The sequence below is a fragment of the Leptodactylus fuscus genome, chromosome 1 (assembly GCF_031893055.1).
Source record: "Leptodactylus fuscus isolate aLepFus1 chromosome 1, aLepFus1.hap2, whole genome shotgun sequence".
Taxonomy (NCBI): domain Eukaryota; kingdom Metazoa; phylum Chordata; class Amphibia; order Anura; family Leptodactylidae; genus Leptodactylus; species Leptodactylus fuscus.
In genome coordinates, this window is record NC_134265.1 from 226,715,344 (window position 1) to 226,742,599 (window position 27,256).

Here is a 27,256-nt window from a genome sequence, read left to right on the forward strand (position 1 = left end):
GAGCACACAGCCAGCTCCTCTACATCTCGGCATAGGAATTGATTGGCCGAATGCCATACAGAGTACAGCATTCGGCCATTCAACGCTGGTTCTGCCGGAGGAGGCGCAGTCTAAGAGCGGTCCACAGCAGTCTCCATTCTGGTCTGATCTTAGACTCTGCCTTCTCACAGACGAGCCTCCGGCAGAACCAGCGTTGCTTGACTGAATGCTGTACTCTGTATGGCATTTGGCTAATCAACGCTGGTCAATGCATTCCTATGGGGAAAAAGTCAGCTCCCACATATCACAAGCTGACAGGGATCCCAACATAATACAGTGACTTGGGCATGTTAGATGCCCCCAGGCATGCTTCCCCTGCTGTCCCAGTTGCATTCCAGGGTCTTGTCAATATTTCCTGGGGTGTCATAGTGGACTTGATGACGAAGAATGGGATCCCCTGAAACGAGCATTTTTTCCCCGTAGACTATAATGGGGTTCGATATTCGTTCGAATAGTCGAATATTATGGGGCTATTCGAAACGAATATTGAATATTTTACTGTTCGCTCATCTCTAGTCCTATCTAATTCTTACCTTACAATAATTTTATTAAGCCTTTCAGTGTTAGCATTTGTGATACTCAATTGGGATTGGGCAAGAAACGCACTTATGTCAATGGAGGAGAATAAAATTTCTGATAAAATTGTTTATATATGGAGTTTGGGTTAGAGGTAAGTTTGATAAGCCATCCCCTCCCTCCCCCCAAATTCCCGTAATTGATGTAGTCCCATTGATATTCTGAGTGCTATATAGAAATACATTGAATATAGCCATTCCTGCTGCTACATCCCCCTCGGCCCCTCCACAGCTGTCTCTCTCCCTCCCTGCTGGCTGCAGCCACCTTACTAATAACAAAGCTCCTCAGCTTTCTCAGCTTACCATTGGCTGTGAGTAAGGCACTTTATTTGATGTGCTGGACACCAGTGATATTGCTGTTCTGCTAGTGTCCTGCACATCTCTCCTCAACAGACTTTACAGACTTTACTTAACAGCTCTAGACTTTTTGTTTTTTTAGAGCTACCTCAGTCCCAAAATATGTCCCAAATACATGTGTTGCAGAAGCAATATGTGGCAAAATAATATGCTGTACTAATAGTCCATTTCTGGCACTTAATGTTAATGCTTAGAGATGAGCGAACACTAAAATGTTCGAGGTTCGAAATTCGATTCGAACAGCCGCTCACTGTTCGAGTGTTCGAATGGGTTTCGAACCCCATTATAGTCTATGGGGAACATAAACTCGTTAAGGGGGAAACCCAAATTCGTGTCTGGAGGGTCACCAAGTCCACTATGACACCCCAGGAAATGATACCAACACCCTGGAATGATACTGGGACAGCAGGGGAAGCATGTCTGGGGGCATAAAAGTCACTTTATTTCATGGAAATCCCTGTCAGTTTGCGATTTTCGCAAGCTAACTTTTCCCCATAGAAATGCATTGGCCAGTGCTGATTGGCCAGAGTACGGAACTCGACCAATCAGCGCTGGCTCTGCTGGAGGAGGCGGAGTCTAAGATCGCTCCACACCAGTCTCCATTCAGGTCCGACCTTAGACTCCGCCTCCTCCGGCAGAGCCAGCGCTGATTGGCCGAAGGCTGGCCAATGCATTCCTATGCGAATGCAGAGACTTAGCAGTGCTGAGTCAGTTTTGTTCAACTACACATCTGATGCACACTCGGCACTGCTACATCAGATGTAGCAATCTGATGTAGCAGAGCCGAGGGTGCACTAGAACCCCTGTGCAAACTCAGTTCACGCTAATAGAATGCATTGGCCAGCGCTGATTGGCCAATGCATTCTATTAGCCCGATGAAGTAGAGCTGAATGTGTGTGTTAAGCACACACATTCAGCACTGCTTCATCACGCCAATACAATGCATTAGCCAGTGCTGATTGGCCAGAGTACGGAATTCGGCCAATCAGCGCTGGCTCTGCTGGAGGAGGCGGAGTCTAAGGTCGGACCTGAATGGAGACTGGTGTGGAGCGATCTTAGACTCCGCCTCCTCCAGCAGAGCCAGCGCTGATTGGCCGAATTCCGTACTCTGGCCAATCAGCGCTGGCCAATGCATTCTATTAGCCCGATGAAGTAGAGCTGAATGTGTGTGCTAAGCACACACATTCAGCACTGCTTCATCACGCCAATACAATGCATTAGCCAGTGCTGATTGGCCAGAGTACGGAATTCGGCCAATCAGCGCTGGCCAATGCATTCTATTAGCCCGATGAAGCAGAGCTGAATGTGTGTGCTAAGCACATACATTCAGCACTGCTTCATCACGCCAATACAATGCATTAGCCAGTGCTGATTGGCCAGAGTACGGAATTCGGCCAATCAGCGCTGGCTCTGCTGGAGGAGGCGGAGTCTAAGGTCGGACCTGAATGGAGACTGGTGTGGAGCGATCTTAGACTCCGCCTCCTCCAGCAGAGCCAGCGCTGATTGGCCGAATTCCGTACTCTGGCCAATCAGCGCTGGCCAATGCATTCTATTAGCCCGATGAAGTAGAGCTGAATGTGTGTGCTTAGCACACACATTCAGCTCTACTTCATCGGGCTAATAGAATGCATTGGCCAATCAGCGCTGGCCAATGCATTCTATTAGCTTGATGAAGCAGAGTGTGCACAAGGGTTCAAGCGCACCCTCGGCTCTCCTACATCAGAGCCGAGGGTGCGCTTGAACCCTTGTGCAGCCTCAGCTCTGCTACATCAGAGCCGAGGGTGCGCTTGAACCCTTGTGCACACTCTGCTTCATCAAGCTAATAGAATGCATTGGCCAGCACTGATTGGCCAGAGTACGGAATTCGGCCAATCAGCGCTGGCCAATGCATCCCTATGGGAAAAAGTTTATCTCACAAAAATCACAATTACACACCCGATAGAGCCCCAAAAAGTTATTTTTAATAACATTCCCCCCTAAATAAAGGTTATCCCTAGCTATCCCTGCCTGTACAGCTATCCCTGTCTCATAGTCACAAAGTTCACATTCTCATATGACCCGGATTTGAAATCCACTATTCGTCTAAAATGGAGGTCACCTGATTTCGGCAGCCAATGACTTTTTCCAATTTTTTTCAATGCCCCCAGTGTCGTAGTTCCTGTCCCACCTCCCCTGCGCTGTTATTGGTGCAAAAAAGGCGCCAGGGAAGGTGGGAGGGGAATCGAATTTTGGCGCACTTTACCACGCGGTGTTCGATTCGATTCGAACATGGCGAACACCCTGATATCCGATCGAACATGTGTTCGATAGAACACTGTTCGCTCATCTCTATTAATGCTACAACCATCACCTACAGTGTACGCACTTAGTATTGACCCAGCTAAATACATGCACAGTGGAATAGATATGAAATAAGAAAGTGTCATACATTAAATTGATGATATGATTGATGATTTGTGCACACAAGCCATTCCACCTATATGCAATGAGCAGTGAAGTACTGAATGTTTGTTATGCCTGTCTCGTCCTTTGCCATGCACACATAACTCTTTCAGACCACGTAAAATGCACCTTTAGAGATAAAACCTTTTTTGTGCAAGACTCCTTTAATGAATCCCCAAGACACTTTACTACAAGCTCCTGCTTTGCATTTTTATGTAGGTGAGTTAGATGAGATCCAGCACAACAGCTAGAGATATTAAAGTGGGAAACGGGCTCTAAAATCTTGGCTACTGAACTAGTTCTGAAATGACAGATCCACTCAGTATATTTAAGCTGTAAGGTATCTTAGAAGACTGTGAGAATGATTGGATAATAGTAAATACAAAAGGGTCCTCAATCTTAATATTCCTCTGAGGTTTTTAACTAACTCTTGACTGCACATAGACTACTGGATGTCAGATCAGAGTACATGAATTGACCTAAGGCAGGCTATAATCTAAAATGAATTGTGACCTAAATACCTTTTTTTGGCTGCCAATTAATATGAGAATAGTATTGCCAGATAAGTTTATGGCCAATTTGGGGTTTATTTCAAGGGAGACAGTGCTGTTGCTGAATCTCTACAATGTGCAGTGGTTTGGATAAATCCTTCCAGTGAGAAAGGTACTCTGCCAATGAACTAGCTATTGGAAGTTATGCTAACCACCTACTCCTTCCTACAGGAGCTGAGAAAATCCGTCAGATGGCCATGTATGAACAAGACTGATGCTAAAGCTAAAGAAACATAGTTTAGAGCAGCTTCTCTATTGAAGTGGGGTTATCTGGACACTGTCAAACATCAACATGAATTGTATCAAATTCCACAAAAACTTGTGATATCCTAATAGTATTACACCTGCTCCATCCACATGTAGTAAAAAAAGATATTTGCAAGGCAGGCTGATGATTTTCTAAGGGTGGTTCTGCACTTGTTCAGGTTTTGTTGATGCAGTTTTTGATTCCAACACCAGGAATGGATCATGACAGGATAGAACATGCTTCCTTTTTTTTTTTTCAGGGCCCTTTTACACAAACTATTTGAGCTTAAGAATTTAGTCCATGTGTCAGCTGTATTTCTCTGCCCATCCGTAGCTCCTGTAAACTGAACTTACAGCATCGTACTGATTTATGATACCTATCACAGCTCTACTGGCCTGCACTGACAGCGTCTTGTGAATACAGGACAGTAGAGCCGTGGCAGTAGTGAAGGTTACAACGTCATAAATTAGTATCATGCTGCAAGTTTACTTTACATAGACATCCGACACATGGACTTAATTCTTTGGCTCAAATAGTTTGTGTAAAAGGGCCCTTAGGGTACGTTCACACTGGACTGAAACACTGCAGGATTTCCCCCTTTGTAGTTTATAGTGTTGGCATGCTACAGGCTTAAAATCCATACCACAGGTCCATTTTCACAGATTCTGTGCTGACTCGAATATAAGCCGAGGGAGGCTTTTTCAGCACAAAAACTGTGCTAAAAAATTTGGCTTATACTCGAGTATACACGGTATATAAATGTCACAAAGGATGAAATAACTTCACATGTGCATAAAAACATATCACACAGCATTATTTTTTTTTTTTGTAAAAAAATGCTTCAAAAAACGCCAGGCTGTTTTCCCCTTGCGTAAAGTGAATGGGCCGAAAGAAACGCGTTTTTCTCCTCCCATTGACTTCTATTGCTTTCTTCAGATGGAAAACGCCTGAAGAAAGGTCATGTCGCTTCTTTTTTTCTACCAGCAGAAAAATCTGCTAGCAGAAAAAATAAAGCTAGCAGTCTACATAGACCACTATTGTAAAGGGGCGGATTTTGAAGCAAATTCCGCTGTCAAAATCAGCCTTCATAGCCCCATGTGAACAAGCCCTAAGGGTATGTTCACACAGAGTTTTTTTGCAGGGGGATTTTGAAGCAGAATCATTTCAATGGGAGCTACTCGCTTTTTTTCCCGCTAGCTAGCTAGCGGGAAAAAAAGAAGTGACATAACCTATCTTGCCGTGGATTCTGCGGCTTAGTCAGCTGCGGCGTCTGCGGCTTGAGAAATGCTCCTGTTTAGGCCCATTCACTCAGGCCTAATCAGCGGAATGCCGATGTACTGCATCAGCATCCCATTGCGGCTACTCACGCCAAAAAAACCACACGGCGGAAAACTTTTCTGCCGTGTGAACGAGCCCTAAAGGTACCTCACGATCTACAATTATACAGTAATATTTAGCAATTAAGTTAGCTGTATGGAACCACATGGTATATAGCTGATGGCACCAGGAAGTAATGCAAACAAGAGGAAGTAATGGTGGCCACTTTGCAATAGAAGAGGCCTAGAAGTCCTTATATTTGACCGATTGTCTGTGAACTGACTAAAAAAAACTAGAGCCTTAGGAACCTTCAACCTTTCTGCCAACGATCTTTTAAAGAGTTAAACTAAGCATCTTTCGGCTGAATATTTCATAGTTGGAATGTATTCCCTTGCGAAAAACTTCTAGAACTTTATGCTGATTCAATGTCTGTTGAAATATTTCTTTAAAAAATAAAAAAATACTGGGACTTATGTACATCATCAGGAGGGTAAAAGTTGTCCTTAGTAGTACAGATCCCTACAATGCAAACTAAAAAATACATACTGATTTAAGAAGGCAAAGATCATTATGACAGACATTCAGTCTGACCAACATGATAAAGTAATATTTTGCATTTGGTATGTTGTCACAAAAATGGTGTATTTAAAAGTCTACTTTTTTTTTTTTTTTTTTACCAGCTGGTCAAGTTGTGAACCAAATGAATCAGAGGTTGCAGTCGGGATTTGCTGAGGCAGAAGTTTTGAGGATATTCTGTGATACTTGTGAAGCAGTGGCCAGACTTCATCAGTGCAAAACGCCAATAGTACATCGGGATCTTAAGGTAAGAATTTTCTTATGTTTAAATCTCCTCTTTTGCCCAACCAGTTACTTATGTCACATGTTTTGATATGTGATCTATAGAAAGCATAAATCATAATTCATTGAATTATACTTGATGATGATCAATGAAATATTTTAAAGCAGACTCAACCAACCAAATCTTGGATGGTTTATGAAAAGTTTTGTGATTTGTAAGTTTTCACGAGGAAAGTATTCTATCCTTGCATATTCTATAAACCTGTTTGAGTCTCTCACACTTCCACAGACTATTCATGGAAGACACCCCACCCTGATCTTTTACGGATGGTGTGCTTTTCATGGTTGTTCCGTTTTTGTTTTTTGTGAACTTTCTTTTTTTGTTTCAGTTTCTATATTTTATCTGTCTCGAGGTCCATGAAAAACAGATGACACACAAATGTCATCTGTTTCTTTTCAAGGACCTATAGACTTTAATTGGTGTAATGCAAAAAAGCTAACTTCTGAATAACTACATTGCAGTGAATGGGGATGTATGGCATTGGGGAAAAATATGGATGCCACATGTAGCTGATATGCAAACGTATGAATAAGGCCCTTAGTATTAATGGACCAATACAGGGTGTCCAGAAAGTAAGTACACAAAATGAAAGGGTTGACTTTAGCCGGTATATGAAGCATTTTGTATTAATGGACAAGTGACAGGAAACGCACCGTGGCGGTGCTGCAGGTAGACCGACACAGTGAATGTAAGCGTATTCGCTTTCAGGCATTCTGTTGACAAAAGCCATGCATTGATTCACATGGGCCATTTTGGCTGCATCATCTGTGAACACATCAACAACCGATGGCCGAATTGGTGGATCTGACACGGCGGACCTGTGCTGTGGCCCCCTCGCTCGCCGGATTTGACCCCACTTGATTTTTTTCTTGTGTGGACATGTCAAGTCCGTTGTGTACACAATTCCTGTGCCAATCTGCAAAGTGCTCGTGGACCGCATCCAGGCTGCGTTCGTCGCAGTGAGGACCGTGCCGGGAGTCTGTGAACTGGTATGTCAATCTATCTCCCAGTGTTGCACTGCTTGCATCGAGGCAGGCGGCGAGCACTTTAAGCAGTTCTTCTACATAAGTAACAGTGATTAAACTGATTTCCCATTAAAGGGCTTTCTCTTCTTCGTGTCTCCTTTCACATGGCACAGCGAGGGATAGGAAACCAACATCTCGGTCTACCTGCAGCGCCACAACAGTGCATTTCCGGTGACATGTTCATTAATAAAAAAACGCTTCATATACCGGCTAAGGTTCACCCTTCCATTTTGTGTACTCACTTTCCGGACATCCTGCATGTTTTATATTCACTTGTGAAATTACCATTAAAGGTAAACTGTAAATGTCTTCTAGGCATGTGGTAGCAAGTTTTATCTGGTCTATTTTTTTGTTCAAGTATTAAAATCACTGAAAGTAGCAAGTCTGTAACCCTTAGACTAGGCCCACACATAGAGTGAATGTCGGGAGGTAAAAACAGCGCTGTTTTACAAACCTCTGCAGACATTTTGTGGAAAGCGCTGCGGAAAAAAATCACAATGTGGTGCCTTCATGTTTTTTCCTGCAGTGCTTTTTTTGCTGCGGCTCGCAACGTGTGTCCTTAACATGGATCAGTCACTGTATTCCTCTTGAGAGACTTCACCACTGTTTCACAACTTCAGCATTTGACAAAGATGGCTTACACTGTGGTTCAGTGGAGTCCTGCTGCCCTATAAATAGTGTTATAACTCTCTCCAGATCGCATCTGTCCCTGAATGTAACAGCTTATGATTGAAAATCGAAACTCATCTGTTCTTTTTAATTGATGATGAATTGTCAAGAAAAGAATTTTGTTGAGGAGTATGGTGTATTTTTTTTTCTAAACAAATTATTGCTTTGTAAGAAATTTATTTTCGATCTTAATTGTGATGTTACTTTTATATTGTATCCACAAAATCATTGTTATGTGCACTGGATGTAATTTTCATTGCAAACCAATTACCATTCCCACCAGCGTCAAATAAACAATATTTTTCTTCCCATTTAAGGTTGAGAACATTTTGTTAAATGACAATGGGAATTATGTGCTGTGCGACTTTGGTAGTGCAACAAACAGATTTCTCAACCCCCAAAAAGATGGCGTAAACATTGTAGAAGAGGAAATTAAAAAGTAAGTAAATGAGAAATTGTTGAAATGTTTCTGATACTGCTTGTACTTAAATCTAGGCTAATCTGAATGTAATGTCAAAGCCAGGTGAGATTTTAGCATATATCCCTAGACCATTCACTTAAAGAAGGGAGGGGGCATATTAGGGCACTGTGGAGCACAGTAGTAGATGCAGCGGGGCTGCCCTAGGTGCTCCAGATTGCTCATTTGCATATTGTGAAATAAATTAATAGCAACAGAGGTATGAATTTTCATGTAGAAAAAAAAATGTTACAGTCCAGTGAGCCTAACCTATCTAACTGTACTGTGGTTCTACTCTGCTTCACTCTGTTGACAGACTACTTTAAAAAGGGTCTTTTCTATGTATTTTTATATTTTAAAACATTAAATGTGAAATATTTTCATATTTAAGTAAAACTACTGAGGCGATTTACATACAAAAGGTATGTGTGAAATAGCAAGTATGTACTTAGTTAAAAATGGCTTTTCCCAATGATAGACCCCCTTTAACTAGTGATATCTCAGGTTCTGTTATAGCTAGTACTTCAATCTTTGTTTTGTTATCACAAGGAAGCTGGGATTCTCATTTAACCCTTTCCCAACATCCGCCCTAACAGTACGGCGGGTGGTGGGCCTTTAAAGAAGGTGGCCTCAGTGGAAACTTGGTGTTTATGCCCGCGATCAGTGTTCACTTATATCGTATGCATTGCAGAGCAGGACCTCTCCCCCAAAATTAAAAAATAGCCCTCGGCCCTGTGCCTTCATTGTTGCAAGCTGCCTCCCGTGGGCCGAGATTACAGGAGCAGACCTGTTCAGCTGACAACTGGAAGCACATACATATTAGGTATCCCTGTGTCTGAAAAGGCCTTGTCTACAAACTTATAAAAATATTCTTCCTGTACATTAAACACCATAGTGGGAAAAAAAATCAAAAGTGCCAAAGCTCAGTTTTTTCACTTCTCAGTGTTTTGCCTCTGATAAAAATTTGAATAAAAAATAATCATAGCAATAGACATTCCTCAAAATGGTATAACTAAACAGTCCACCTGACCCTGCAAAAAAGACGCCCTATATATCCCTGTACACAGAAATGTAAGAAAAGTTAAAGGTGTCACAATATGGCGACTTTTAGAAAAAAATTTTTTTTGCAAAGCTTTACATTTTTAAGGGGTCAAAATGTAACTTACAACATATAAACTTGGTATCCCCAGAATTGTATACAAGCATAGAATACAGGTGACATGTCATTTGGGCTGCACAGTGAGCGCTGTAACACTTTTTCTTCAAATTCACCCCATTCTGAATTTTTTTTTTTTTTTTTTTTTATAATTAAGTTGTACAGAATAATAAATGGTAGCATCATGAAGGACAATTTGTCCTGCAAACATTAAAACCTCATATGGCCTCATATGAGAACCGAAAAATAAAAAAGCTATGGGCTTTGGAAGGTGGGGAGTCAAAAACGAAAATTGAAAAATGTCACCGGCAGGAAGGGGTTAATATACTTGAACTTGAGCTATAACAGAACCTGAGATATCACTAGTTTAAAACACAGTTCATGGATATAAAAATCCCACTCCCCACTGAGTTTATATGCTATAATGTTTTTTGAGTATATCATAAAAATGTACACAAAACACCCCCTGGCAAAACAGTGCAAAAATAAAAGGGCGCTCACTTTAAGTCACTAAAATATTTATTTGTTCTACTTAATGATGGCGTCTACATGAGATTGATGTCTGTACTGCTACGTAGTTATTCCTACACATTGAGGCCTTAGGGACTTCCCAGGAGTCTCAGACGATTGCCCTAACCCAGCATACAAGGTTCCGATATATTGTAAGATTTTGGCAATACCTCTGTGATGCAAAGTAAGAGTATGTCACCAATGCAAATGTTTATGGAGAAATCCAGGAAAGAAATGATCTCCTAAACGCACGTGAGAAGATTACATCATACTTGAGATTTGCTGTAACTGAACTCTGACACAACTTTCTAGGCAAAACATCACTCATTTTATTTCAGAGAATACCACAGAAAAGGGTTGGGCACTGCTTTGGGTGGATTTCCCCTTTAAGGAAAGAAAGAGAAATTTCACACTATGTGTTCTACTGTTTACCTACTACTTGGATACAAGCTCCCTTGGTCAGGGCCACCTTCACCAACCTTGCCTCTGTCCATTCTTCTACCTTTTCATTTCTGTACAGTGCTGCATACTATATCGGTGCTATACAAAACAAAAGCACATAATAAATATAGGACTTGGTGTTTTCTTGGCTGGTTGAAGGAGCAGAATCGCTAGGATAAGTTTGGAATCTTATTAGTCATCAAAGCTGCCAGAGGTACAAATAAAGCAAAATGGTGTTAAATAACTCTTTATTATTCTCATGATACAAATGTATAAAGGATAACTAGATAATGTCTGATTATAAACATTTCAGGGTATGTTCACACGTGGCTTTTTTGCGCAGCTAGCCAAGACAGGATGCCAATGCAGTGCATCGGCAACCCGGTCCTTATTAGGCCCAGATGAATGGGCCTAATCAGGAGGGAGTCTCGAGCCGCGGACGCCGCAGCTGACTCTGTCGCGAAATCCACGTGAAGATAGGACGTCTCGCATTTTTTTTTTCCGCTAGCTGAAAAAAATCGCTAGCGGAAAAAAAACTACTAGTGACTGCCATTGAAATTAAATGGGAGGCAAAAACCTCCGTGTGAACATACCCTAAACTATACTCTCAAGGCTGATTTTGCTCAACCTCTCTCTGTTGTATTTGTGAGGCTAAATATGGAGAAATATGAAGCAGGAGCTTAATAAGTGGTGAAGCATTCAAATCGCCTTAATAAAATATATTCTAAAGTTTTGTATATATAAAATACTCCAATTATGAAAAGTTGTCTATTAGAGATGAGCGAGTACTGTTCGGATCAGCCGATCCGAACAGCACGCTCGTCAAAGCGGAAGTACCAGGTGCTTCCATTCATTTCTATGGAGCGTGCTGTTCGGATCGGCTGATCCGAACAGTACTCGCTCATCTCTATTGTCTATACCTGGAGTTGCGCTTTTAAAGGGACTCTATCACCTCCCCAAAGCTTATTCAACTGCCATTACTGCATTACAGAGCACATTACAGTGATAAACAACCTACCTTAGTTATGTATGTCAGCTTTGTACATTTGGATAAAAACAACTTTGAAATCTTATGTAAATGAAGCAGGTGGTGCACTGGGGGTGGGGCTTCAGCTTCTGGAGCACTGCAGCTCAAGTAGGATGGGTGTTGTCGTAGCAGTGGGAGGACCAGCTCTCCCTGCACGGGGTGACGCAGGCAGGAAATGGTAGAGGGTCTGACTGGCAAAAGTACGGAACTGAAGGCCCAGCCTCAGTGCACCAACTTCAAAATTGGTTTTCTCCAAATCCATAAAAATGACACATATAAGAAATGTATGTTTATCACTGTAGTTGCTCTCTAACCGTTTACTATGGCAGAGGTGATACGCACATATCACATTGAAAGTAATAGGTAAAACAAAGCCTCCCATTGAGTTCAATGTGTAGCGTGCGTAAGACCAAACCCATTGAAGTCAATGAGATTCTGTTTTACTGCGCTCACTCTCACGTGTTTACGTGTCAGAATGAGCGGCATGTTACTCCATGTGAACGCAGCCTTATAGGGCGCTTTTAGGTTTTGGCTTTTTTTTCTATTTTTATTCTCCTCTGATAAAATTGTAAAAGTTGATGGAAATGTAACAGAGCCATAGTGTTTTTATTCTTATATTGTGTGTTAATAACCATTTGGAACTACAGTGTTGTTTTCCATAGAGATGTTTCTAGGAACATATCACATCTACCTCTTTCAGTATAAAAGCTGATGTATATTGTGGCACATGGTTTCTTAGATTTTTTGCAGTGTACAGGTTTTTTTAAGCCAAAGCCAAGAATGGGAAAAACATTGGAAGTACAGTACATAAACGTCTACCTTTTTGCCCAATCACTCCTGGCATTGGCTCAGAAAACCGCAACAAAATCTGCAACAATTTAAAAAGAAAAGCTGCACTTCCGCAATGTGGGGCGCTAGCCTTCTACTTTTATTTGGTGGATACTGTCCTCTTCACATTCACACCATACTTGCAGATGAGTAGAGGCCAAGCTGACAAGTCAGATGTGACTTGTGCTCTACCTGCAGTTTCCAGGTCTCGTTTTTCTTTTCCCTCTATATTTAGTAATGGTGTCCTGTAGCTTTATCAGCAAATCTTCGTGCCTGGCCTCTCAATGATTCTTTCGGGCAGTGCAGAAAATTGAAAACACATTTGCTTTCTTTAAGCCTTGCCAGACATCAGTGTCTTTGTCAGCATGTCTTCATCATGTCACATAATGTTGATGTTGACGCTGATGAATGTTCATTGAGTGCGCCTGTCTGTTGGCTGGAACAGTTTTGTATGGAAACACTATTGCAGTATTTCAGTATTAACAGTACAGTATCTTCAGTTTTGTCACCAATATAAATTATCGGGTTGTCACAAAGTATTTCATTTACATAATGTGATAGATTTTTTGGCGCAATTTTGATTAAGATATATACTGGGATGGAGGAAATCCACACAAACATGGGGAGAACAAACAAACTCCTTGCAGCTGTTGTCCTTGGCAAGATTTGAACCCAGGACTCCAGCACTGCAGTGCTAACCACTGATCCACCATGTTGCCCCATACTGGGATATATATTTGTCTTCTGCCTATTGAGTTGCTTTTGCCAGCCCCAAAGTGTGTTAGCTACTGAATACAAATAGTCATAGCTACGGTATGCAGTCATAGCTCCAAATTTCTGTGCAAGCAACCTGTCATTCATTTATAGTGCCAGTCATATATCCCCTATAGAGTACTACAACTTGTGTCCCCATGCACAGCTATAGGCTCCCCATATACTGTAGATTCCAGCTATATCTCCTCATATGGAGAGCAGCCACAATGTCATGTTCCCAATGGAAGCCATTTTTAATACAATGGCAGCTTGTAGTATACAGACAGTTGGTGGTGTCAGCAGTCATTGAAAGGTTAAAACCTTAAAGATCAAGCCAATTTTCATTTTTGCATTTCTGTTTTTCCCTCCCCACGTTTCAAGAGCCATAACTTTTTCATTTTTCAGTTCACAGAGTCACATGATGGCTTATTGTTTGCGAAACAAATTGTACTTTGTAATGGCACCATTCAATATCCTGTGCAATGTACTGGGAAGCTGGAAAAAAAAATTCAGAATGAGGTGGAATTGAAAAAAAAAAACAAAAAACAAATTTGCCCCAATGTCATATGGTTTTAATTTTTAAAGAGGATCTTTCACCACTTTTGGGCACATGCAGTGTTATATACTGCCAGAAAGCCGACAGTGCGCTGAGTTCAGCGCACTGTTGGCTTTCCCGATCTGTGCCCGGTGTAAAGAGCTTACGGTGCCGGTACCGTAGTGCTCTGTGGTCAGAAGGGCGTTTCTGACCATTAGCCAGAGACGTCCTTCTGCCTCGCGGCACCAATCGCGCTGTGCTGTGGAGCGGAGAGGAACGCCCCCTCCCTCTGCTCACAGCGCTCGTCCATAGACGAGCATTATCAGGAGCGGGAGGGGGGAGTTCCTCCCTGCTCCACAGCACAGCGCGATAGGCGCTGCGAGGCAGAAGGACGTCTCTGACTGACTGTCAGAAACTCCCTTCTGACCATAGAGCACTACGGTACCGGCACCGTAAGCTCTTTACACCGGGCACAGATCGGGAAAGCCGACAGTGCGCTGAATTCAGCGCACTGTCGGCTTTCTGGCAGTATATAACACTGCATGTGCCCAAAAGTGGTGAAAGGTCCTCTTTAAGGCGTTCTCTGTGTGGTTAAAATGACGTTACCTGTATTCTGTGGGTCAGTACAATCACAGCGATGCCAATTTTCTATATAGTATTTGTAATGTTTTGATACTTTTAAAAAAAATAAAAAGTTAATAGCAATTAAAATAGAAAAAAAAAATGTGTCGCCATATTGTGATACCTGTAACTTTTGCATATTTATAAGAATAGAGCTGGGTATGGCGTCTTTCTATGCAGAACAAGGAATTTTTTTCTTAGGAGGAAAAGTGTTGAAAAAAATAAAAAAATTGCCTATTTTGATTTTTTTTCCCCTTACTGCACTCAGGGCCGCCATCAGGAATTTTGGGGCCCCATACAGCCTAAGGGTCTGCCCCCTACCCCTGCCATTTTAAAACTACTTTATTTTGCGACATACCAATTCTGTATTACATTTCCCTTTATTTAGCAGCATTACAAGGCTTAATCAGATTCTATTTGCAGGTAAAATCTGCTATGTGTGAAAGCACCTATAGAGAGCCAACACCATTTATAAGAGCCCTCTTAATAAATCCTCAGGGCTTTTTCTCATTGCGTTTTTGGCCTCCCTTGCCAGGATATGTTGGTAACCAGTCAGAATCAGCTGTCAACTTATCCCTGCACGAAGAACTGGCCATTAAAAAAAAGGGGGGCCTGCAGTTCTCCGTGCAGGGATAAGTGGGGAGCTGATTGTGACTGGTTACCAACGTATCCCGGCAAGGGAGGCCAAAAACGCAATGTGAACACTCCTTTAAAGTGAAAGTCCCACCCCCAAACAGGCTGCTATGCTAGTACATCATTATTAATACAAAGCACACATACCTTTGGAGGTATTGTGTGCCTTGTAGTTCTCCAGCTAAAAACTTATATATTATATATTATTGCCCCAGTTCCCTCTCCGCAGTGCCGCACACCCGATGCCCCAACAATCACCCCCCCCCCACGTCCACCTTCTAACATCTTTCCATTGCCCCCTGTACCCTTACCTCCCAACTTTTGAAGAACCGAAAGAGGGACAAAATGTGCGGCGCACTCTGCGTGCCACGGCAAATTTAGCCCCGCCCACTTTTATGTTGACTCCGCCCATTCTCATTCATTTTTCATGTGCCCGCACACAGTATAATCCTCCTACAGTCACCCGTAAATTATATGTCCCCCCTCTATCTCTCCCCAGCTTCATATACACCCTTCATCTGCCCCCAGTTTCATGTCCCCCCTCCATCTCTGCCCCCAGTTTCATGTCCCCTCCATGTCTGTCTCCAGATTCATGTCCCCCCATCTCTGCCCCCAGATTCATGTCCCTCCATCTCTGCCCCCAGATTCATGTCCCTCCATCTCTGCCCCCAGATTCATGTCCCCCATCTCTGCCCCCAGATTCATGTCCACTCCATCTCTGCCCCCAGATTCATGTCCCCCATCTCTGCCCCCAGATTCATGTCTCCCCCATCTCTTCCCCCAGATTCATGTCTCCCCCATCTCTGCCCCCAGATTCATGTCCTCTCCATCTCTGCCCCCAGATTCATGTCCTCTCCATCTCTGCCCCCAGATTCATGTCCCCCATCTCTGCCCCCAGATTCATGTCCCCCATCTCTGCCCCCAGATTCATGTCTCCCCCATCTCTGCCCCCAGATTCATGTCTCCACATCTCTGCCCCCAGATTCATGTCCACCATCTCTGCCCCCAGTGTCATGCCATCCTCTCCATCTCTGCCCCCAGTGTCATGCCATCCTCTCCATCTCTGCCCCCAGTGTCATGCCGTCCTCTCCATCTCTGCCCCCAGTGTCATGCCGTCCTCTCCATCTCTGCCCCCAGTGTCATGCCATCCTCTCCATCTCTGCCCCCAGTGTCATGCCGTCCTTTCCTTCATCTGCCCCCAGTTTCACGTTCCACCTCAGACAGTACACATTATACTTATCTTCTTCAACGTTCCCACGCTGCTCTCCGCACACCTCTCTCCCTCACTGGCGCACAGTTGTAGACGCGATGTGACGTCATCACATCGTGTCTACACAGCCAGTAGGCGGCGTTCAGCGGCGAAGAATGGAGCTGACCTGTGTCAGCTCCTCGCTTCAGCCGCATATGTGTCAGCGAGAGAGGCACGCAGCGCAACAGTTTTTATGCTGAGAACCCCCCCACAGCTTTCGAGTCAAGCAATGACCAGCCGCAATAGTAATGTATAGAATCTCCCATAAAATAGTGGGGGGAAAAAAAGCTTTAAAAAAAATAAATTAAAAAAAAAAAAAAAAGTTCTAAATCCCTCCTTTCCCTAGAATACATATAAAGTAGAAAATAATAATAATACATTTTATTTATATAGCGCCAACATATTCCGCAGCACTGTACAATTTGTAGGGTTCACATACAGACAGATACATAACAAAAAACGTCATTTCACACAATGGGACTGAGGGCCCTGCTCGCAAGAGCTTACCATCTATGAGGTAGAGGGGGTGACACAAGAGGTAGCAGGGGCGGCATTGCTTATACAGAGGTCAGACAATTTTGTAGTAGAGGTTACTGTCATTACACAAACAAAACTTTATGAACCGTCACTAGTGGTGTCCTGTAACATGTGGATGGAGCTTGGACAAATAAAGTTAGCCTGAAAAGACATCATATCATGTGGGGTAATGTGGGAGCGGGGACAGAGGAAGGTTAAATTTTGGGGATTCTAATTCTAGTACGGAAGGGTTTACGTTAGAAATTGTGATAGGCTTGTCTGAAAAGATGTGTCTTTAGTTTGCGTTTGAAACTGTAGAAATTGGGAGTTAATCTGATTGTCCGGGGTAGAGCATTCCAGAGAAGTGGTGCAGCTCGGGAGAAGTCTTGTATACGAGCGTGGGAGGTTCTGATAATAGAGGATGTAAGTGTTAGGTCATTGAGTGAGCGGAGAGCACGGGTTGGGCGGTAGACAGAGATGATGGAGGAAATGTATGGAGGTGCGGCATTATGGAGAGCCTTGTGGATGAGGGTGATAAGTTTATATTGTATTCTATAATGAATAGGCAGCTAATGTAACGACTGGCACAGACCGGAGGCATCACTGTAGCGTCTAGCCTGATAGATGAGCCTGGACGCTGCATTCAGAATAGATTGCAGAGGGGAGAGTTTAGTGAGGGGAAGACCGATTAGTAAGGAGTTACAGTAGTCAAGGCGAGAATGAATCAGAGAGACAATAAATGTCTTTAGTGTATCTCTGGTAAGGAAAGGGCGTATTCTGGAGATGTTTTTGAGGTGGAGGTGACATGAACGTGCGAGTGATTCAATATGAGGGGTGAAGGAAAGGTCTGCGTCAAATATGACCCCAAGGCAGCGGGCATGCTGCCTAGGAGTTATAGTAAGGCCTGAGACTGCAATGGATATATCAGGGACAGATCTATTAGATGGTGGAAACAGCAGTAGTTCATTCTTAGAGAGATTTAGTTTCAGATAGAGCGAGGACATATTACTAACTGTGATAAAATGACTGTGAAACACATACACATTAGGTATCCCTGTGTCTGAAAGTGTTCGGTCTACTAAATATAGGATATCTGCGACCATTTTAATTTTTGAAATTTTTCAGTAGCTGCTGCATTTCTCTCCAACCCCCCCCCCCCCCCCTTGGCTTATACTCGAGTATATACGGTATGTTTTTAATTTTATTGTTTGTTTAACTGATTTGAACTTTTGTGTTTTTAGTAGTATTTATTTTACACTTTTTAAAAACTTTTTTTTTCCCTCAACTTTTACTTTTATATGTAGACACCCTAAGGACCTTTAACCCTAGGGGTTCTGATCACTCATACTATTCACTGCAATACATTAGTAGCATAAAGTAAAATCCATTCATGTCTATTACATACTGCCAACGGTTGATGTAATGACAAGCCCGGGAGCCTTCAGTAGGCTCCAAGCTGACATGGCAACTGATTGCCACCCTCCGATGACGATCCAGAGGGTGTCGATTGGTCAAAGATGGCAGCGCCCATGGCGCGGCTGCGGCATTTAAAGTTAGTGGCAGATCCGGGCTGTATTTTACATTTGTGGAGAGAGCTCAGTTCCTGAGCCCTCTCCACATGTGGATCCACCCTGAGGATATGGCTACATGTTACACAAAAGATGCACAAAAAAAGCTGAGGAACAACTGCTTTGGAAATACTCTAGAAAACACAGATTAAACTCACAATACTAATATTAAGGACACAATGAACTGAAAATTTCTTGGGGTATACTGTAAATACTAAAAAAAACTATGAGGACAAAAAATAAAACAGAAACAGTGTTGCATTTCCTCAATATGTGGCCTTAACCTTGTGGTGCAAATACAGAGTAATGTTGTGGTTGATGTTCATTTGGTCTCTTTGTATGGCCTTGTGGTTTTATATGGCCATAAACCTGGTGCTCCAAGAGCTTTTTGCAGCTTGCCTATACACTTTGTTTCACTTGTTTCTCACCATTTTCATTATTTCTGTAGTCAGTGAAATAGAACATCCTTGTCTTTATTCAGACAGAGAATAAAACATTCATAGCTAATATTTTACACGGCTGAGAATTTGTTAAAGTTTTAGTTTGGGGACTCATAAGACATGGAGACCCTTGGATGCAGATTGGAAACTTACTTATTTTGGCCAAAATAACTGGAGACCCCCCATAGTTACTGACTCATTCTCTGTAGGATGCCGCTAGGTCCTGTGATGTTGGTTGAGAATTTGTATCCAGTTAAGGTAAAAAAGCCGAATGCATTTACCTTATAGAATATACTGTAGCAAACTTTAGTGCCTGAGAGAGATCTGCGCTGCTAGTGTAATATTGTCTGATGGGGATAGCGCAGAAGGTCTTGTGTGAACATGCCCTTAGCTTGTAAAATAAAGCAAAGTTTACTTTAAACAGATATGGAAATAGATAACCTGTGGTTGCTGAGAGGCAGTGACAGTATGCACACTACACACAATAACACAACACAACAACAGAAAAACTGCTGCCCAGGTAAAGCTTGTGTCTATAAACTATACCGATGGCCTGTTTTTAATGTGCCAGAAAATGTTTCCTTACACTGACAGGAACCAGAGATCATCAATGGTGAGATAGTGTGACACAAAGTACAATAGTATGAGGCAGAACACTAAATCATGACAAAGTTGTGTTGTTAAAAGTAAAAAAAATATGAAAAATAATATTATAATAATAATAATAATAATAATATTATACCGATAATTGGTTTGTGCTACTGTGCCATTGGTTTAATTGAGAAATATAGCCCAGTCATTTCTATTTCAATAATGGGTTCTGCTTGAACTGTCTTTCAGATACACCACTCTCTCATACAGGGCGCCTGAAATGATCAACCTTTATGGGGGAAAGCCAATTACCACAAAGGCTGATATATGGGTAAGAAACCGATCATATTAATATAGATGAGGGCCATTTGTTGCACTGACAGGTACTGCTATTTTTATTAAGACATTCATACTCCTGTGATGTATTAATTTTTAAGCTTTCTTTGCTTTATCTTTTGCAAACTACTGTTTTAAGAAGCCATTCTGATCATTTGCTCACTTTTGACAGATAAAACCTGAATTAGGCCTTGTTCAGACAGCAGCATTCTGATCCATATTATACTGACTGCTAGATTGGAGGCAGGAAGGAATTTATTTTCCCCGTAAATGGGGCAATTTGCATGAGCCTCATGGTGTTTTTTGCCTTCCTCTGAATCAACACATTTAGGGGACTGTAGGGTTACAGGTTGGAATTGATGGACTGAAGTCTTCATCCATCTTCATCTACTATGTAACTATATCATCAATATTTTTAGGCAAGACCTAAAGTAGAACAAAGAGGAAAAATATAATGGGAAGATTTGCACCTTGTCCACATGTATGAGTGCTTTCATACTTTTTATTTTTAACCGTTCTCCTGTTCCGAACAAGGACATATTATATCTAACATTAAAACAGATCTTTCTACTGATAGGTAACAACAGATCCTGAGGGATCCATCAGGTATCTTTTGTTTGGTCATGGTCATGGCAAAAACTACAAAGTCATGCTTGCAGTTTTAGACTGACTCTGAGCTGTAGCCTCCAATGTACATGCAAACATAGACTTACAAAAACATTGCTTTCCAAAGTATTATGCAAATTATCAGGACCGGCTCCAGGTTTTTATGGGCCCTTGGGCGACAGAGCCTCAGTCGGCCCCCTTGTGGAGCAAATCATGTGGCGACAGTAAAACAGCAGGTACCACAGAGACCCAAATACCGTATTTTCCGGACTATAAGGCGCACATAAAAACCTACGATTTCCTCAGAAATTGTAAGTGCGGCTTATAGTCCGGTGCGCCTTATATATGGATGGAAGCGGCGGCAAAGTCTGCGTGCCGCTTCCATACATACATAAAAGGCACCGTAAGGGTGCATTCACACTATGGAACGCCGGCGTGTATCACAGCCGTACACGCCGGCGTTACAGCAGGGCTGCCGGACACTTCCCATTCATTTCTATGGGAGCCGGCATGCGAGCGCTCCCCATAGAAATGAATGGACAGACACTTCCCATTCATTTCTATGGGAGCCGGCATGCGAGCGCTCCCCATAGAAATGAATGGAAAAAAGCGGTCCATTCATTTCTATGGGGAGCTCTCGCATGCCGGCTCCCATAGAAATGAATGGGAAGTGTCCGGCAGCCCTGCTGTCACGCCGACGTGAAACAGAACCCTGAAACAGAACGTGAAACTTACCGAGCGGTGCAGGGCGGGCGGGCAGGCATTCAGGCCTCCTCTTCCTCCGATGTCCTGACCACTTCCTCCGGCGCTCGCGAACTGATAATGGCCTGGGCGCATGCGCAATATCATAATGCTTCTACTACGGCTACTGCGCATGCGCCCAGGCCATTATCAGTTAGCGAGCGCCGGAGGAGGAGGACGGAACATCGGAGGAAGAGGAGGCCTGAATGCCCGCCCACCCTGCACCGCTCGGTAAGTTTCACATTCTGTTTCAGGGTTTTATTTTAAAACGGGGGGGGGGGGGGGGGGGGGTAGTTTAATGTAACTTTTACGGTTGGGCTCTATCAGCATGATTTTGCTGATAGAGCCCCTCCTCGCCTGCCGAGCGCTTCCAATAGAAGCGGCTGGCACGCGGGGGGTTAAGCGGCCGCTGGCAAAGTCTGCCTGCCGCCGCTTTCAATAACATATAATGCGCACCGGACTGCGCCTTATAGTCCGGTGCGCCTTATATATGAACCGAGACGGACTATAAGGCGCTCATGGGCAATGCGCCTTATAGTCCAGTGCGCCTTATAGTCCGTAAAATACGGTATTTTAGTTAGAAAAAAATATTACATAGAAAAACACTAGTGCAAAATAGAGAACGTGCAAGATATCAGGGAAACTTTTGAAAAATTTGCTTCTCTGTAAGTTGTAAACTTCTAAACAATTTTAAACATTTTATGCTAAGTTTTGCTAGATCTTTAACAGTAGTTACTTTTCTTAGGCACATTCTCTGCTGAGACACTATTAAAGGGTCTCAGCAGAGGCTCTTGCTCTCCCCAGCCTGTACTGAAACCCCCTAATAAAAACAGCTGACAATTCCATACCCCCCTCTCCCCCCTTCCTCTCTCCCCCTCCCCCCCTCTCTCCCCCCTCCCTCTCCCCCCTGAAGAATACTCAACAGCAGGGAGCCCGGTCCTGTCCTTCTTGCTTGTAGGAGGCTGGAGTTGGGACACTGTGCGCCGCTTCAGGCGGCGTCACCTACGCATCCGGCCGGCGAAGACGCCCTGGAGCGATGAGTGAGTCCGCGGAGGGGAAGGGGGGGTGCTGACGGCAGCCAGGCATCAGCATACTTCCCAACTTTTGAAGAACCCAAAAAGGGACAAAGTGTGCGGTGCACTAATTTAGCTCCACCAACTTTTATGTTGACTCCCATTATCATTCATTTTTTATGTGCCCCCACACAGTATAATCCTCCTACAGTCACCCATCAATTATATGTCCCCCCTCCATCTCTACCCCAGATTCATGTCCCCCCCATGTCTGCCCACAGTTTCATGTCCCCCCCATCTCTGCCCCCAGTTTCATGTCCCCCCATCTCTGCCCACAGTTTCATATCTCCCATCTCTGCCCCCAGAATAAGGTCCCCCATTTCTGTCCCCAGATTCATGTCCCCCCATTTCTGCCCCCAGAATCATGTCCCCCCATTTCTGCCCCCAGAATCATGTCCCCCCATTTCTGCCCCAGAATCTTGTCCCCCCATTTCTGCCCCCAGAATCATGTCCCCCCATTTCTGCCCCCAGAATCATGTCCCCCATCTCTGCCCCCAGAATCATGCCCCCCATCTCTGCCCCCAGAATCATGCCCCCCCATCTCTGCCCCCAGATTCATGTCCCCCATCTCTGCCCCCAGATTCATGTCCCCCCATCTCTGTCCCCAGATTCATGTCCCACCATCTCTGCTGCCAGTTTCATACCGTTCTCCCTCCCCTTCATCTGCCCCCAGTTTCATGGGACCCCTTCATTATGTTCCCCTCAATGTTTAACACAAAAAAACACGTATACTCACCTTCCAACACTCCCCTGCCGCTCTCTCCGCAGTGTCACTAACAGAGTTGTAGGCGCGATGTGACGTCATCGCATTGCACTTACACAGCCACTAGCCGGAGCACCGCTGCAAAGCAAGGAGCTGAGCTGTGACAGCTACTTGCTTTAGTCGCGTATGTATTCAACTCAGATCTGCATCCGGAGGACGCAGATCTGAGTTTAAATCGGGACATACCTCCCACCGATCTGCATTCTGTGCTGGGGCAGGCAAGTGCTGGGGTGGGCAAGTGCCGGGGGGCCCCCAGAGGTTCTGCCGACTATGCCATGTGCTGACCCCAGCCCTGCAAATTATATTCTTCTCTTTTTTTCTTAAATGGTTGATTTTAAATGACAGTCAGTATAATGTTCAAATCTTCAATTTTTAGGGTATAAATCAAATTTTATTGAACAAAACTCCCAATGATACCGTTTTTTTTTCACAAATTAAAAATCAAAATATACTGTTCCAAATGATTATTCACAACAGTTTCTAAACATTTTATAGTTTAGAAAGAACTGAAAATGGTGATTTGTTGAATTTATAACATTAAGAGGTCACAGTTAGGGTGCATGCACACTACGTAACGCCGGGCGTGTATGAGAGCCGTACACGCCGGCGTTACAGCAGGGCTGCCGAACACTTCCCATTCACTTCAATGGGAGCGCTCGTAAACGCCGCTGTTACGAGCTCTCCCATTGAAGTGAATGGGAAGTGTTCGGCAGTCTGCTGTAATGCCGGCGTGTACGGCTCTCATACACGCCCAGCGTTACTCAGTGTGCATGCACCCTTAGGGCTCGTTCACATCTGCGCCCGGGACTCCGTTATGCAGGTTTCTGTTTCCTGCACAAAACAGGGAAGGAGACGGAAACCTGCAGGACTCTTTCTCACCCATTCATTTGAATGGGTTTGAAAAGTGTCCCGCCGTGAGCACCGGTGAGCGTTTTATGCTCTCCGCGACGAACCCATTTTTTTTTAACCAGACACAGAGTCAGACATGCAGTACTCTGTGTCCGGTTTAAGAAAACTGGTTTCGCCGTGGAGAGCATAAAACGCTCACCGGCGCTCACGGCCGGACTCTGCATGACAGGTTTCCGTCTTCTGCATGCAGAAGGCGGAAACCTGATAACGGACTGAACCCAGCATCACTCAAATTAAAAGCTATTTCAATCAAAAACATCTTGCATATATTAAACTTGCGAGTTTTTGGATAGTTTCTGCTTGAATTTCTTTGCAGGATGTCAGAATAGCTACTCAGATCTTTTGCTTTAAGAAACTCCAAAGCTTCTCCTATCAGGAGAGAATGGTGGGCACACCATGAGTTTCTCTTCTTTTATGCCCATAGCAGACAATGACTATGAGGTCTTTGATACATGAGATGTTACATTGTCATGCATGAAGATGATTTTACTACAGAAGGAAGAGTGGTTTGTTTTGTACCATGGAAGAATTTGATCATTCATAAACTCCATATACTTTGAAGAGATCATGTGCACACCTACAGGGACCCTAAAGGGGCCTACACGCTCTCTCCCTATGATTCCAGCCCAAAACGGCACCACTGGTGCTGACATTGCAGCCTTGTTGGTAAATGGTGGTCATCCACCAATCCATCTGTACCATCCAGGGCTGTATGACACTTATCCGTGGGTCATCCACCAATCCATCTGGACCATCCAGGGCTGTATGGCACTTATCCGTGAACAAGACTTTTTCAGATTTAGTTTTCATGTATGTCTGGGCCCCCTTCACTCATTTTTGCTTGTGAGCACTGTTGGTGATAGAATAACAGGTTTCTGTACAACTTCAAGCCAGCAGCTTCAAATACCTATTTGCTCTGTTGTAATGGTATTTCTGCAATTGCTCTCTTAATCCAATGAATTTGCCTGGTAGAGACCTTCCTCATTATGCCGTATGCTATGGGCCCTATTACACAGCAATGATCAGTAATGGATGTTCCTCAGAAATGTTTATTCCCAATCATTGCCCACTGGTTTGTTGTATAAAGGAAGCAGATCATTGGTACTACATGGGGTTTGCATTTCTCGGCAGCACATTGCCTTACTTACACAGGAAAATGTGCTGCTGACAGTCTAGCATTATTCATGATACATAAATGATACGATCGCCGAGAAACAAGTATTTTGCCCGTTACTTGTACATTTTCATGGGCCAGTTATTAGGATGACTGTTCCCAATAATTGGTCTGAGAATTGCTAAGTATAAAAGAACTTAAAGGCTTTAGGGGACGAAAAGATTAATTTCCATTACTGCAAACTTTGTATTCCTTTTGCTTGGCAAAAAATACATCTTTGTAGCTACAGAATACTTTTCAGAAATCGTAAGAGTAGTGTTTTTTTTACTCTTTTGGAGAAAATTTACTGCAACCTCTGGCCCCAATGTATTCCTTTGGATTACAGCGCTGTGAGCCTTTGCTATAGGGTTTTTTTGCTTCAAAATAGATATACATGAAAAGTAGACCTTCACTTCAAATGAAAAGTACAAATGCCACCTCTTTATAAATCGCTGCTTATTGATCTCAGAGTATTATAATCTTGTGCTGCCATTTGCAGTCAAACAAAATCGCTGCCAGTGTTATTCCCTTTGCCAATCCAGGAAAAAAAAGAATAATGGCAGTATGTAGTGAACGTTACTAAAAGGTCACATTCCTTCATTTTCATACATTGTTCCCAATTTATAAATGTGCCTTGGAAAGCTTGGACATAGTCAGCTAAGTAGTGCCTGCTTATTTATGTAATTTCATCAGAGGTGACATATTCTTAGATCAGTCCTATTTGGGTTTTTGCAATGTGTTCTTTCCCATACATGGTGAATATTTGTTTTAAGAGCCTTGTCGATCTGGCACGGCTTTTCCCTGTACAGCTGGACTGATTCCTGATCCTGCCATCAAGTTTGCTAACACAAAGGCTGATTCCACGTGGCATTGTAGATGGATCAGCTGTTACATATTTATTGCTGAAACCTGTTTTCAAGGCAACCAAACTGAGTTCTGTTGTGACTTCATCAGTAAAGGGTCCATGTATTCTAGTGGCATTTACATTTTGGTAATTATTCACACCTCACTGATTAAATGTGAGTTGAAAACATGTCCTTTGTTTTTTAAATAAAATAAAAATTGGCTAATTAATAGAGATGAGCGAACAGTAAAATGTTCGAGGTTCGATATTCGTTTCGAATAGCCGCTCAATATTCGACTACTCGAATCGAATATCGAACCTTATTATAGTCTATGGGGGGAAAATGCTCGTTTCAGGGGTAGGCAACGTTCGATCAAATTATACTTGCCAAGTCCACGAGTGAGGGTCGGGCTGGATCCTCCATGCAGTCTTCTCCTTGCAGCGTCCTCGCGGAATCTTCCGGGTCTGAATTCACTCTGCCAGGCATCGGGGCTTGGCAGAGCCGACTGCGCATGCCCGCACTACAAGCAGACATGCGCAGTCGGCTCTGCCCAGGCCCGATGCCTGGCAGAGTGAATTCAGAGCCGGAAGACACTGCGGGGAAGCTGCACGGAGAAGACTTCTAAAGGTAGGAGAAGAACCAGCGTTGATTGGCCGACTGTATAGCATTCGGCCAGTCAATGCTGGTTCTGCATTGAACTTTTACATTCGAATAGTGAATGGTGCTTAATCGAGTACGAGTATTTCGAATACTGTAGTATTCGATCGAATACTTACTCGATCGAGTACTACTCGCTCATCTCTAGTAATTAACAAAGACTGGGTTGCATAGCAAACTTTGTTTTAGCCATATTTTTCCAAACATGGAACAGACGCTTAGGCAAGGAATGGGATAAATGTTCAGGGGAACATAAAATTTTAAAATAGTAGTGCTTGCAGGACTCTCTTCACATTTTTTAAGCAGATTCAAGGACTAAAATTCCAATTGTACAACATGCACAGGTGTGAACCTAGCCTGAGCCTAAACAGAGGGGTATTCTTTTGTAATACCCCTCTGAATATAACCATAAAGCTTATTGTCACTGTGATCCTGGGGACTTGGTGCCATATCGTACATACCTCTTTTGTATTAAGGTGCAGTTGTCCTGCCGAGAAAATTAACTTTTAGGCTGGGGTCCCACATGGAGTAAAGGCTGCGGTGGAAATGCCGTGGCAAAAACCTCTGTGTTTTACAGACTCTGCAAAGTATTTAGTATCAAGTAAATCCCATCCACACATTGCAGATAGCGGAAATGCTGCGATTTCCAAAATCATTACGTTTTTGGAAATCCCAGCACGTTAATTATACCTACGGAAACACAGCGGTTTTCATATAGGTATAATTAAAGCAGAAACTCTGCAGAGAAAAACCACAATGCATTTCCG

General features: G+C 43.3%; 1 protein-coding gene across 1 annotated transcript in view; it reads left to right on the top strand.

The window, feature by feature from the left end:
• BMP2K (BMP2 inducible kinase) overlaps nt 1–27,256 on the top strand; it is a 153,580-nt gene that overhangs the window by 80,905 nt on the left and 45,419 nt on the right. The window contains exons 4-6 of the mRNA XM_075284144.1: nt 6,209–6,351; nt 8,399–8,520; nt 19,656–19,737. Of these exons, the coding sequence (XP_075140245.1) occupies nt 6,209–6,351; nt 8,399–8,520; nt 19,656–19,737 (347 nt within the window). The remainder of the gene's footprint in view (nt 1–6,208; nt 6,352–8,398; nt 8,521–19,655; nt 19,738–27,256) is intronic.